The sequence below is a fragment of the Etheostoma cragini genome, chromosome 7 (genome assembly GCF_013103735.1).
Source record: "Etheostoma cragini isolate CJK2018 chromosome 7, CSU_Ecrag_1.0, whole genome shotgun sequence".
Taxonomy (NCBI): domain Eukaryota; kingdom Metazoa; phylum Chordata; class Actinopteri; order Perciformes; family Percidae; genus Etheostoma; species Etheostoma cragini.
In genome coordinates, this window is record NC_048413.1 from 16,050,042 (window position 1) to 16,064,213 (window position 14,172).

The window sequence follows — 14,172 nt, forward strand, 5'->3', positions numbered from 1 at the left end:
CGATCTAAGATATATCTAATACCTAGAGTTTTTGAATTAAAGACATGTTTGACAGGGAAGCTATGTGCAAACAGATCTATACATAGGCTATATTCATTAATTTAAAAAGGGCACTTTCTCTCGAGGAAGAAAAAAAGGCAGGTGCTCAAGCCCTTTTTGTTTACTTGTAGCATGGCAGCTCACCACCACGATTTATTTGTCGCTTTTGTAGTGGCTATAAATCATTATTAGGCTACCAATAAAGACTTATATTAGAAGAACGAGTTAGTTTTTAGTGCATTGTGTTGAAGCCAGAGTGGAGCAGTCGGTGGTTTCCCATTACCACCCACTGCTGAGATAATGTGTTGGAGATTTGTCAGCTGGGATTGCCATTCATATACAAAATAATAGTAATGTATCATCAACATACCACATTCATTTTTCATTTTACATTTAAAGTAAAGGACAATGTGGAGATGCTGTCAACATCACATCAATAAATATCACGTCTTCTGCCTTAAAGGGGTAAAATGTGACGTTAACACAATGACCACATAATAACATCATGAAAAAATACAAAATAGAGAAGAACTGAGACTTTTCTGAGGGGAGTCCGACATTTTGAATATCATTAATTATTAATTAATTATCATTTTTACATCCTGGCAGACTGAGTCATATTTACTTAATTACTGTTTGATGCAGGCTGGGACCATATAAAGACACTGGAACAGCCTGTTCCTCATAAAAGGTTCCCATTACAGATAAAAAAACAACAATGAATTTGAAAATGTCAGGGTTTTTAGGTGTATTGCATGTGATTCTACACGCCAGCACAAAACAGGAGAAAAACTCAAGAGGTAAATAACCCAGTCCTCAACTACAGTACGTAAAGTACTTAGAGGTGAAACAAGTTGTCGGTTAACGAATTAGGCAATCAACGAATATCAGTCCACAATCATTAAAAGTCAAATGCCAACAAAGTTTTAGTCTCCAGCTTCTCAATGCAATGCATTTTATTGTCAGCAATGGATTTCTATGGAATTCTTACTGCATACATTGGCAATGAGTGTATGGTAAATATGCTGGATGGATGATGAATCAGAACATTATTTATGTATTTAATTATATTTGAGCCCTGTACTTGAGTGCAGCAGAATTCTGTTATTTATTTATTTTTACAATGACAATAATGTCTCTTTTTCTATTTATCTCTTGATAATGAAAATAATTGTAAATTGCTGATTCACATTAACTTACTTAAACATTATTTATGCATATAGAGGGAGAAAGAGCAAAGGTCAGTGTAATAGTAAATTTAAATATATAAACTGCATGCTTTAATAGGATAAAAATATCATTTTCCTTTTTTGTCGAGGTATTAATTGCTGTTCAGACTACAAAGTCTCCAAACTTACTTAGTGTTATTGAATAATAATGAACTTTTCTGTTGGGGGAAAAGGGGAGGAAATCACAAAATAAAGTATTCAAAAATTTAAAAAAATTAAAAAAGAATGTAGGGACTGCATTTAAATTACTGGAAAGGGGAGAAGGGCTGAAACTAATGGTTCATATTTTAAAAAAACAGAGCCACCCCCCATTAACCCCGCTAATAATTCAAAATAATTGAGCTGGAGGACTTGTTCATAGATCAACTGATAAAACGATGTTATCGACTTACACTATTATGTTTAATACAGCCATATCATGGCAAACATCTTTTTGGTGTTACTATTTTTTCATCTCAGAATACCCTCCCTTCAGCTAAAATAAAAATTCTAACATCCTTCCCCCCCCCCTTAATCATTTTCCCACTGTCCCATAGGACTGTAAGGACCTCCACACTAACTCAGTCTCACGCAAATCAAATGGCTGTTACATCTCCGAGTGCTGCCATAAACCTTTTCAGTGGTGAGAACAATTCCCTTGTTGATACGTGCCATTTAGCAGCAAGCTGAAAAGTGCACACAATGCCTGGCTTAACCAGCCCTGGCAAACAGTAAAAAGGCTTTGGAGATTTCAAATAAGTGAAAGTAGGTGGTAGTTTCACATAGTGCTCAGATAATACTTCCTACACTGACAGCTGCTCTCGCTGCTGCATGTATTTACTATACACCTTAGATTATCTCTTCAGTGACTCCGTGGCTGTAATCTCTGTGGCTAGAGGAAAATGAGAAGAGGAAGCAAGTAAAAGAGATTATATAAGAAGGAAGGGAGGATGAAGGGGAGGATGGCGAGTGGTGACTTAAAAAATAGGTAAAAGAGGCATTGGAGGGGTAGAAAAGCTGGCAGGTGGAGAGAAGACACAGGGTAGGAGGCTGGAACGAGGAGTAAAGGAGATTAGATAGAGCACAGAGGAGGGAGACAGAGTGTAGCAAGAAAAGACAGTGAGGGGGGCACGGAGAATGAGGGAGTGCAGCAGGAGCCCCCCAATGGGAAAGCACTGTCATATGAGTCATCCACAAGCAGCTGGATCAGGGCTTGTGTAAATCAGACTCTGTCCTATGGTATTACAGGATAGTAACAAAGAAAGAGAGAGTGCTGAATTTTATAAAGAGAAAAATATATATAAAAATTATAGCCGCAAACGGCGATTTGCAGGTTCAAACCTTTTTTCTCAATAGAGACTTTAAAGTAATTTCACACATGTGGTCCAGCGTTGTTATAAAACATATCCTGCAAGCTCTGTAATAGGGCTGAATGATATTGTGTTTTAGCATCGACATCGCGATGTGTGCATGCACGATAGTCACATCGCAGGACATTGCGATGTTGACGTTAATCTTTCACCGTTCTCGTTTTGCATGATTATTACCATCCGACCCTTCCCCTTTAAGACAGGTAGCCATGTTGGCAACGCAAGGCAGTTGCCCACATGGCAGCAGCTGCCACTGACACATTGATGTGCATAGTTTTCAATTGGTAGTAATTAGTTGGCTACAGTAATCAGTGTTTTATGTTCGCTGCAAATACGAACTAAATCACCTGATTAACGCCAAATAATCACAACGTCTCCCGGCCATCTCCCCCCGCAGAAATCAATTAAGCTTGATACGTAGCTCAGTCAGCTCATAGCAAGTTGAGAAAAGCAGATGACCTGCACAAAAACAATTGCTAATAAAACTAAAGCCGCAAGCAGCGATTCCAAGCTCAAACCTTGATTTGCGTCATTTCAAAACCAGTTATTGTGCATTTAAAGCAACTACAACTAATCATGACTAAAACAGACAAACATAGAAGGGTTTTACCGCTTTGCGGTTTGAACCCTAAAAGTCTCCTGGTGAAATCAAGGCTGCCTGATTGAAGCTCTTTTGATTGTGTGAAGAACGTGATGAATGTGTGAGACCGTACACTACGTTGCAGTTGTTTCTTGTGGCGCTCAAAAGCTTGATACATGCAGAAATTTGATGTTTCCAGTATGAGGCTGAGCATTGTTGAAAACTTTAATGATGGTTTGTGGGAAAGACTAAAATGAGTCTAGTTAAAATGAAAGTCACAAAACAATAGCACCATCCCTTAAAATCCTTTTTTGCTGGAGTTTGGGAGCTTTTACCTCTGCTGCCCAAATCCTTCTTTTGTGTCCTTCTCTCCAGTCAACAGAGATGTTTTGTGATTGCTGTTCTCAGTCTCATCGCTCTCACTCCTGCTCATCCTTGTGTGTTTACCCCTCAGAAGACACACCAACACATACTTGACACACATATCTGTGTGTGTAACCCCTCACACAAGCTGGCAGAGGCAACAGAAATAGCAGTAGACTGTGAGCAAAAAGATAACAGCCTTTGCTGCTGTGTGGGTGTGACACAGCTCAGCTTCATCGTTCTAACTCTTTGCGACCGTGTGGGAAAGAGGGACTGAGAGAAACGGCTCCAAAGTGTATAAAAACAGTGGTTTTCTTATTTTTATTACCAGCGCTGGTCTTCTGATATCATCTATACGGAGCTTTGAGCTAGAGCGTCTCACACACAGAAGCGTTTTCTAACAACAGATTCAGCATTTTGACACAATAAAGTGGAAATTAAATGAGGTTTGAAAGTGGTTTGAAAGGAGTTGAAAGTGCACTCTGTTGCTCAATTTTATTTCCTCCAGGAAAGTCATTGTTTTAGCTGTGTCAGGTTGATTTGGTTTAACTTTGTCGTTGTCTTTGTCAGTCCAGTACAGTGAAGTCAAGATGTGATGCTTCACAGGGGTGAGGACTCCTTCTGCATCATGGATGAATGTTTCTCTAAACCTCCAAAATCCAACCTTGTGGAAAATGCATTTGCAAGTAAGCAATATTTTCTGAAATCTGAAAGCAAGATGAGAAAAATGCACCAGGTTACAATAATTTTAGGTTGATTTTCTATTCAGTAAAGATTGGTGGTAATGGCGTTCACTGGGTTCTGAAAAGCCACATACAGTACGTTTAAAGGTTGTCTATGACTGCACAGATACCAACAACCAAGTACAAGTACTTGCAGTTGTTTAAGAAGTGTGGAGATCATTTTCTAAAATTAAAGTAGCAATACCTCAACATATTTCATACAAGCATGAGTCCTGCATGTTATAAGTTAAGTAGAAGGACACTACCAGCAGCAGAATCCATTTAAAGGAATACTTCACCTTTAAAATTAGGATTTAACAAATACTAACCTTGTGTTACCTGACCAATTTTTCTATTCATGCTTGTAGCAGGGTAAGGTGGGTTGGAAAACATTGCTAATGCATTTTTCACAAGGTTGGGTTTTTGAGGTTTAGAGAAACATTCATCCATGATGCGGAAGGAGTCCTCACCCCAGTGAAGCATCACATCTTCACTGCACCGGTCTAAAGAAGAGGACAACAAAGTTAAACCAAACGGATCCACACACAGCTGAAATAAAGACTATCCTGGAGGCAAAACCAATGAGCAACAGAGCAGCCTTTCACCTCAGGCCCAGAGAAAACCTTATTCCTTTAAGGTTTAAAAGTATACAGTAAGTACTCATCACGCAGCAGAATGACCCATAATTATCACTGATAAATTAATATGAAAGCAGCATTTAATGTTGCAATTGCTTTAGGTAAAGCTAATTGGAACAATGCTATCAGTTGTTGGTAGATTTGCACAGTATTTCATAAGGTTGTATCTTCATCTGCAAAATAATTTGAATAAAGTAGCACAGTTACTGTGGAATTGCTAATTTGACATAACCACACGCAAGCAGGGACCAGAATGAAGAGCAAGTCTGTTGCGTTAGCTTCCCTGTTTGGCAGAGCAATCACTATTGTGCTACCTGATTAGGCAATACATAGGTATTACTTTCAGGGTTTAAATGACCAAAGGGGGAGGACAGAATAGGTTGTATTTCCTAATCTGTCATCACACTCACATTAGGGACAAAAGTCAACACTTTAACAATGCATTTGTTTGAACATCCAGACTCAGATCACAAAGAAATTATGAACATATCTTGTTGCTGTCCTGTTCAAAGAGCAAGAGAGCTTCCTTTCTTAGTCCCAGTGAATCTGGAGACAATAAGTAATTAAGTGCTTCAACACCTAGAACAAAAGGTTGGTGTGCTAGCCTGTCATGTGCATTAAGGTTTTTATATGTAACTCTTGAGGGAAACCTAATTCTAGACCCCAGTAACAGTTGAAGAATGTATTGAGAGCTCTTGCTGGAAAAGAGCTATACATTACACAGCAGGATCCTTCTCTTCAGGGATGAACACAGGGAAAAAAGAAAAAAACATTCAACACACCCTGTGATCCTGGGTTGATTTTGTTGGCAAGATGCTATGTACATTGTCCAGCAGCAATTATTTCCGCAGGTAAAAATTGTAATCTATTAGATACATGTAAGGTAAGCAGAGTCTGTGTTAATTAGATCATCACTTTTAATGGAAATATTAACTGTAAGGGAGAGTTAGGTGAATTGTACTAGTCCCCTCATTCAGTTGTAATCCTGGTAAATGGGCTCGGCCTTGCACGTAGCAGCATGATTTCCACTTTGAAGTAATGGCGTGTGTGAGGAATCCCATACTTTAGCCGTAATACTCTGCTGTGATGCTACAGGGGAATGTGACACACCATTTCCTCTCATTTCCTGGCCTCATTGCCAGGGCATCATGTTATCTTATGGTGGAAAAGAGAGTGCATTTTTCTTCCCAAATTCTTCGTCTTATTTTGTCACAAACATGTTTTCAATTTTGGCAGTACAAGTGCACTGCCTTAAAATAGAAATTGGGGCCAAAGGGAAAAAAGCAGGCTTGTGTAAAATATGCAGGAATATCAATGCAAATTCCATCTCGGGTGTTGTCTTCCCCTGATTACAATTCAACCAAATTTTTAAGAGCACAAGAGTCCGTCCCCCTCTACTTTCAAAAAACCTTACAACTGACTCTAATCTAAGATATCACTGAACTAAAACAACCCGTTCCTGTGCTCCTTTAGTCCTGGAGTCCCTGTAGCGCAGGTAATGTCATGTGTGGGAAGCTGGTGCATCTCATTGGCTTTACCTTCCCAGCTATTCTTTTCATGCCACTTTATACTTCTACTCCACTCCAATATGATTTAGAGAGACACATACTTTTTTAAACTCAATTACATTCATTTGAAAGCTTTAGTTACTCTACAAACAGTTTCTGACATAGGATGCTTTGTTATAGACTAACCTCTCCAACAGCAGGTAGAGCTGAAACTATTAGTCACTTAACTGATTACAGATTGACAGAAAATTAATTTGCGACTATTTTGATCATATGTTCATATCATTTTTCATGCAGAAATGCGGTTCATGGCTCAGGCTGCTCAAATGTGAGGATTTGCTGCTTAAAAGTAATTTTAGCTGTGTTTGTTCATATTTGTTATTGTTAATCTTATTTTGTATTCTTACTATTTTGAGGTTTGTACTATTGATTGAACAAAGTGAAGGTGTCACTTTAGGTTCTTGGTAATTGGCATCTCTCTCTGCTTGCTTTTGAATCAGGTGATTTATTGTGAAATAATTGGGAGATTCATTAAAATTAAATTATCATTATTTGGCCTTTCTATATAAATGACTAAAAACTAGCATCACCTTGAGCAGCTGCAGTAAAAATAAATAATAAATAACAGAAAGGACAGTAAGTAATATATATATATATATACTCTTAAGTCTACAGTATAACAAAACAATATAGTTTACAAATGTACAAGAAAGAGAGTGAAATACCGATGCTGCCATTTGTGGCACCATCTTTACTTGACTCTGATTATACTCTTATTTCTGTCACTTTTATGGAGCATTTTTACAGTGGTATTAGTACTTTTACTCCAGTAAATGATCTAAATACTTCCACCACTGGCCATAATCAGTATTCTGACACGTCCGTGTTGTTAATCCCAGATGTCCTTCCAACATGCAGGGAACCTCATGCAGGAGACACTCATTCATCCTTTATGAGCACGAGAGGAGACTCCTGTTGGCAGCTCATGTCGATCTGACGACCCACTGATGGGGACTTTATGATGTCTCAGCATGATACCTCTGAGGTTTCTGAACTCCACACAGAGACTACTTTTAATAAGGCACTTTCTCGAAACACTGCTTGGTTAGAGCTGTTGTTGTAGGGAGGTGATGAGGATGAGTTGTATATCAGCAAGCGAGTGAGTCCTTAACAAGTCTATTAGAGCTTTAAGAACATATTGTGTTCCAATCAACTTGTGTTGCTTTCTGTCTTCAGTAATGGAGTGTGGACTTTGGTCTCTGAGAAGACATGTTTCATTCCTTAATTTGATGCCATTTTAGTTACTCAGTCTACCATATTTTCATTGTCTATTGTTTTGCCTGTATTTCTTGTGTGCTTACTTGTTTGTGTGTTATTGTTTTTTGCTGTTATTGAAAAATGCTGCTACTGTAACAACAAAATGTCCCCGTCGTGGGATGAATAAAGTATAATCTAATCAAATCTTAGTGGCTGGAGGATAAAGTTGTCTTTGGTTGTAACTCAGGACAGCAAAAAGCATGCAGACCTCCAAACTACCTTTCTATGGGGGCTAAAATGAGTGAGAGCCAGTCCTGCGCTGTAGTCAGGTAGAGCAGCATGCTTGTAATCATATAAATACGCAACTTTTTGTACAAATGCAAGACTTTCACATTTGGTGCACAGCAGGCTGCTGATCATTTTCTGACTGAATCTCTGTGTGCCAAATTCTGTCTTAACATTTGTATTACCTTAATTTTCAATATATTGGTAATATAAAAACCATGGTGGGATGATGAGATTTAGTTGAGAGCTGAGTTATTACTGCTCAGCATGCTATCCACGTTTGTTTGTTGTAATTGCAAGAATCAGAGATGCTATGAAACCCAAACCTCTAATTAAAGGAGAAGCAAGACAAAGTAAAAGCATCTGCTGCCATCTAAGGAAGAAATGACAGCATTGCAACAGGAAGCAGCTGTGAATCCTCAGCCTACATTAAACAGTAGATGCTAACAAAAATCTCTGTGCTATGTGGAGTTCTTTAGTTATCAGGCTGAGCAATTATTAATTTATATAAAAATGTGTGTGCTTACTGAGTATGAATACTCAGTATTCAATTTAAAAAGTATATAAAAAAAAGGCTTTACAATGTGGTTATTTTATATGGACTATTTATTGAATGATCCAGAAAACATGCTAAACCGTGTTACATATTGTTATCAGAGATTAATTACCTATATTAGAATAAAGGATTTTGACCATAAAGCCCAGCAGAAGCTTATATTTCTACAAGACATTATTATTTTGGAAGAGGAACATTTTCCTTTTTCTAACAAACACTGCTGTTTTGCTCAAAAATTCGAGACAAATGTAAATACAGTGTACAGTAAATCATCACAATAAACATAGGTTTCCTATTACTACACAAACAAGTGTAAGTAAAAGGCAATATTTTTACATTTTAAATTAAATACAGCAAGAGTAAAAAGGCAAAGTGATGCTTCACAATGTTCACAGGTCGATAAGAGTAGTAGAGCACTATAGTCCAACAGGCAAAGTTTAGGATTGGAAACATAGTAATGGAAGCAAAAACAACTGAAACACACATTAAGCTATTATGCTTTTCAATACACATGCATGTAAATTAAGAGAAGTCATTCCCCCCAACAATTACACATATTGTAAATCGGTATGCCCACTTACTAAAGATGTTTTTACAATCATTTATCTTTAATTGTGGAGTAACAAAAAAAAACTGGCGCAGCTGCTTAAGGACACAGAAAAATGTGTATTATCATTCAAATACTTCCTTTTGTACTATATCTTCTCAACCCTCAGATAGGCATACAGTTATAAACAAAGACAATCCATTGTAAAGTCCATCAGTCCAAATACAGATTATACCAAAATCACCAAAAATCTTTATTACCATTATTCATTATACAGAAGAGAAACAACTGACAGGAGTCTTGAGAATTTCAAATTTAGCCATGAATTTTTAAAAAGGTATACAAATGAAAGTGAAAAAGGCAGATCTAACGTATGGCACATTTTCAACTGCTCAAGAAGGAAGAATGAAAAATATACCAGTGTTTCAAGATGGTTGGTTCTGGCAAATATTCCTTGTCTATGATAATTTGATCTACTGGTTGGCCTGCTTTCCTAAACTCCAAGCCACCCACACAACGTGGAGACAACAGAAGGGAAAATTTTATAAATAAGGAAGTTACCAATGAGAAAACAGTACGTTGGATTTAAAGTGCTCATATTTACACGAAACTAAAAAGATCTTAATAGCAAGACAAAAACTTGCCAGGTCACATTATCTGTCAGAGAGGTCATCCTCTCTTGCGTCACATAAAGGAGAGAGGCAAAACTGCTGCACAAAGTCCTTCTCCAGGAGGCCCCATGTCATAAGGTCCTCGTTTATGAAGGGGAGAACCTTTAAAATTCTGTTTTCAAGCTCCTCTATGTACTCCTGCTTCAGCTCAGTCTGGAAGCTAGATGAAGAGCAGAAATTGTTGTCGAGGCGGCCCTGCATGGTTGTCACGACGCTCTTGTTCATTTGGTCGTTGGACATTGCGTCACCATCCTGATCCATTCCATGTCCTCTGTGCTGAGTCATGCTATCACCGCCTGACAATGTGTGGTTGTTCTGAACATTTCCATGTTTGTTATGCTGGCTGCGGCCATTTTCATTTGAAGCCGACTTGTTGATTATTTTGGCTTTTCTTTCTAAAGGCCTTGTTGTGCTCCATGCAGGCTTCAGGCACGCCTTGGCGTTTGTCAGAATCTCCACTGGAGCAACGTTACTTTGGCTGAATTGACTGAAAGGCAGAGACTCTCCCACCACCATATCTTCAGACCCTGCCTGGACGATGTTGAGACTCCACATGTCTCCAGACCCTCTTCTGTTTTTGTTAGGGGTGTGTTCCTTGCTCAGGTCAACAAGGACGCAGTCAGAATCATTTTCAGTACTTTCTGTGTCCATCTCTTCCTCCGAAGCATCCTGCTGCAGGCACTCCGCCTCCAAGGCTTCTTCACATGACTTCCTGGATCCATGTACAGGAGACTCAAATAACACCCCTTTGGGAGCAAGAAGTCGGAAATGTCTGCGGTGAAGGCTGGTGTACGATGACGAGCTGAGTTGCCTCTCAGGCTGTCTCAACATGTACTGTCTGACTGACTCAGGCACCAGGATTTCATGTCGCTTTTTGCTGGGCAGTAAAGCAGAGAAGCTTCCAGGTACATGGTTTCCTACAATGGGTACAAGGGAGGTCGGTTTAATTGCAGAAACAAAATCCTCCAACTCTTGGTAAGAGGAGTGATCGGAGTAGGGTACCACGTGGATGTTGGAGTGATAGGAGACCAGGGGCCTGCTGGTGGGCAAGATGGCCAAAGTGGGTTGTTCTTTGTTCCACTGCTGTAAAGTAGCAGAGCAGACCTCCGACTGCTCCACTGCTCGGATACGACCGGCTCCTGGGTCAGTGGTGAAGACGTCAGGCAGATCCAGGGCTTTGAGGGTCTCCATCCTCTCAAAGCTCACCTCAATCCAGGTTTTAAACTCCATCGCCAGCTCCAACAGCAAGGACTCTTTACCAAGTGCATACAGGCCTGCAAGGCAGCGCAAGAGAGTGAAACATTATATAACAATTAGTGAGGGACAATTATAAAAACATACCCTATGTGGGCTAGATGTTCTTCCTATTGTTTGTTTCTTGTTTATTGTCTGCACAGAATATAAAACTGTTTTCTGAAAGTCACAAAAAGGCAAACTGTCAAAGCAAGATCATTTCTGGGTTGACCCCTAACCAAATCACTTTCGCTAACTTGTGCAGGTGTGTGACAGAGGTCACAGAGCTGCAGCGTAAAGAGAACAGACCGTTCATCGTTTGCAGTTGTTAGAACCGATATTGTATGTTCACTCTGCGAGATGAAAAGAAAGTACGTAAGGCATGTGAAATAAAATTACCTATGACTACATTGTGGTTTGGGTGGCTGCGGATGATCTCTTTGATTTGTTGAGTGGCTCGCTGTCTGGAGGGGAGGGTGCGGTTGGGGTCACAGTTGGTGTTGTCCAGGTACAGGACATCTATATTGGTGTTGTTCCTCAAACACGGCTCACGCAACATGGAGGGAGTATATCGGAAGTCACCTTAAATTAAAAATGGGTCAATGCTGACTGTTATTTACTATGATTCTGTTATCAATTAAGTACCTGCATATGTCTTTTGGTCATATGATACCAATTATGATGTTGAAAAGCAAAAGAATTGGAAGAGGAAAGACTAAACATGCTGAATAAATACAGTATTTCCTACATGCTAGAAGCTTCAGATAGTGTTTTGCCCATGCATTCAGACACTGACCAGTGTACAGTATAGAGCCAAAGTAGCCTTCGAAGAGAAACATGACAGCCCCTGGACAGTGGTTGGCATCTATCAGTGTGACTGTCAGCCTCTCCTTGCCAATGTCATCCAGTGGCAACAGGTAGGGCTCATCGAGCTCTAATGGATGGATCCACTGTTCTTTCACCTGTTCAGAAATAAAAAATGATCAGCAGTAGAACTTGATGCAGCGATGTGTCTACTGTTCTTAACCACTTCCCTAAAGTTTCCTCTGAAATACTTTCAGCACGCAACATGGGTATGTAAAAAGGTTTATCATGACAAATATGTTGACAAAGTAAAAGAGGACTGCCACCCACTTTTTGTTCTGGAAATGATGTTTGGGCCCAAGGACATTTCTGTCGGTATTTAAAGTTATAAACCTTCTAAACAGAATAGTGACTTTTTGGACCCCTAAGAGACTGGGTTGTCAACTTGTAACAACAACACGTTTTTATAACATTGCAAAACAGATGTGAACACCAATTAAACCAAACTTGGATACAAAAAGAAAAGTCGTTGTTTGACAAAGTCATCGCCCCATTGTCTAGCTAGTAAAAAGAACAAGACAGTGACCAACAGTCCCTCTCAATACAGTACACAGGCAGAGACATTACATTTCGTCCTTCCATTTATCATAGGAAGGACACCCACGTTTGTTTCAAATGACTCCCCTCACCTGCAGTTTGAGTGTGAGCAGAGCTGCAGTGGTTGGTGAGCAGTAGATGGGACGGTTGCTCCAGGTGGAGGTCAAACCCGCAGTATGGTCGCTGTGCATGTGGGACAGGAAAAACAGCCGTGTGCCTGGACACTTCCGCACATACCAGAAGTCCACAGCCAGCGGAGTGTTCGGGATAACTTTCCCGTTGACCGACATTGTCGCTAAGTTTCAGTGGATATCCTGCAACCAGCGGTGTGACGTTACGTTAACAGGTAAACTAATAACGGTAACTTTCACGAGACGGAAAATAACAGTTATCTAATGAACTGCTACTAGACGAGTCACAAAACAAGTTAACGTTAATGGCTTTGAAAATTTGTTGTAAAGTTAAAGTTGTTTCAGTGTACATGGCCCATGCAAACTATTTACTTGAAGCTAACTAACGTTCGAGGGATCTCCCGACTCTGCTAAAAACACTGTGGCCAGCTGTAGTTGGCATTATTCGGCCAAATACTTGTGGCTTAGCGACGTCATTATTTTGCGATTCTAACGTCTTGCCCAACCTTCGACATCACAATCAACTGTTGCATGTTCACAGATTCTAACGGCAGTTTATTTGGATACCGCCATTTCTGTTTTTAATTTAATGCTCATCGCCTCTTCCTAGTTTCTTCTTCTGTGGGGTTGCACTCTAGCTGTTGTATCATACTGCCACCTGCCGGACCACAGCGCCCAGACCATTTGACTTATTTAAAGAGGATTGTGGAAGAAATATTTTTGTTTTTAAAATTCCCAACTTAACTTGTCATCCTTTTTTCTGGCGGAATTGGGCTCCCATATATTTAAAACCCTGCTTTTATTAGTTGGTGTATGCCTAAGGGGCTTTTAGACAGTAAACCCAATATCTTGGCATGGAACAAGAATATATAAAATGCTGCATGAATTGAAAGAAAATAAAACACAAAAGAGATGGACAAGGTCAGAAAGAATCAATGATGCCCCCAATATACTTTCTTGAGGCACTTTATTAAGGTTGATATATTGAAAGGTAGTTCAATAATATATGTAGGCAACAGTAAAGTTGGAAGCAGCTCCCTGAAATTGATTCAATTGTGGTTCACTCTCCAAAAGGTGGCGCCAGGAGAGAGGAAACTGTTTTTATTTGAGTTTGTTTGTGAAATAGCCTAGACAACTACTCCATAGGGCATTCTTTGTAAGCTGCCAACAATTTCTTTAAGAATCATGAAAAATATTTGTCCAATAAACTATGTATTTCATGTTAATTTAAATTTACAGGCTCCTATTTTTTAATCCACAGGATGACATAAAACATGTCTTAATCTTTCCCAGACATATACAGTATGTAAACTTATTTTTCTTCTATTACAGAAAATAAACAAAAAGCACTGCAATGTATTAAATAGTCTTTTTCTGATTGTAATATTGGATGATGGATTGCTTTCTCTCTAAAACCTTGTCTGGCTCATCTGGCACAATGCTTTTATAAACACATTTAATCCGGTATGTAATTGTACTGAACTTCATCACTTCCAACTATCTGTAATATTTGTAATTTTTTTTACAATGTACTAAGGGGGGTTACTACTAAATGGGGGCGTTGCTATGGTGACAGCAACCCATTGAAGCCCCCCCTCCCCCTACGTTTTGCAGTACTTACTATTCAAGATTATTGCCTGCAATTGCTGCACATTCCTCTGTT

At 39.3% G+C, this 14,172-nt stretch overlaps 1 protein-coding gene across 1 annotated transcript; it reads right to left on the bottom strand.

Moving 5' to 3' along the window:
• Positions 1-8,558: 8,558 nt before the first annotated feature.
• Positions 8,559-13,130, bottom strand: dclre1b (DNA cross-link repair 1B). The gene is made up of 5 exons (XM_034877476.1): positions 13,016-13,130; positions 12,471-12,692; positions 11,774-11,939; positions 11,377-11,559; positions 8,559-11,018 (listed from the first exon to the last, which is right to left on the bottom strand). The coding sequence occupies exons 2-5, from the start codon at positions 12,666-12,668 to the stop codon at positions 9,727-9,729; spliced, it is 1,839 nt and encodes a 612-aa protein (XP_034733367.1). The 5' UTR covers positions 12,669-12,692; positions 13,016-13,130; the 3' UTR covers positions 8,559-9,726.
• Between the last annotated feature and the right edge of the window lie 1,042 nt (positions 13,131-14,172).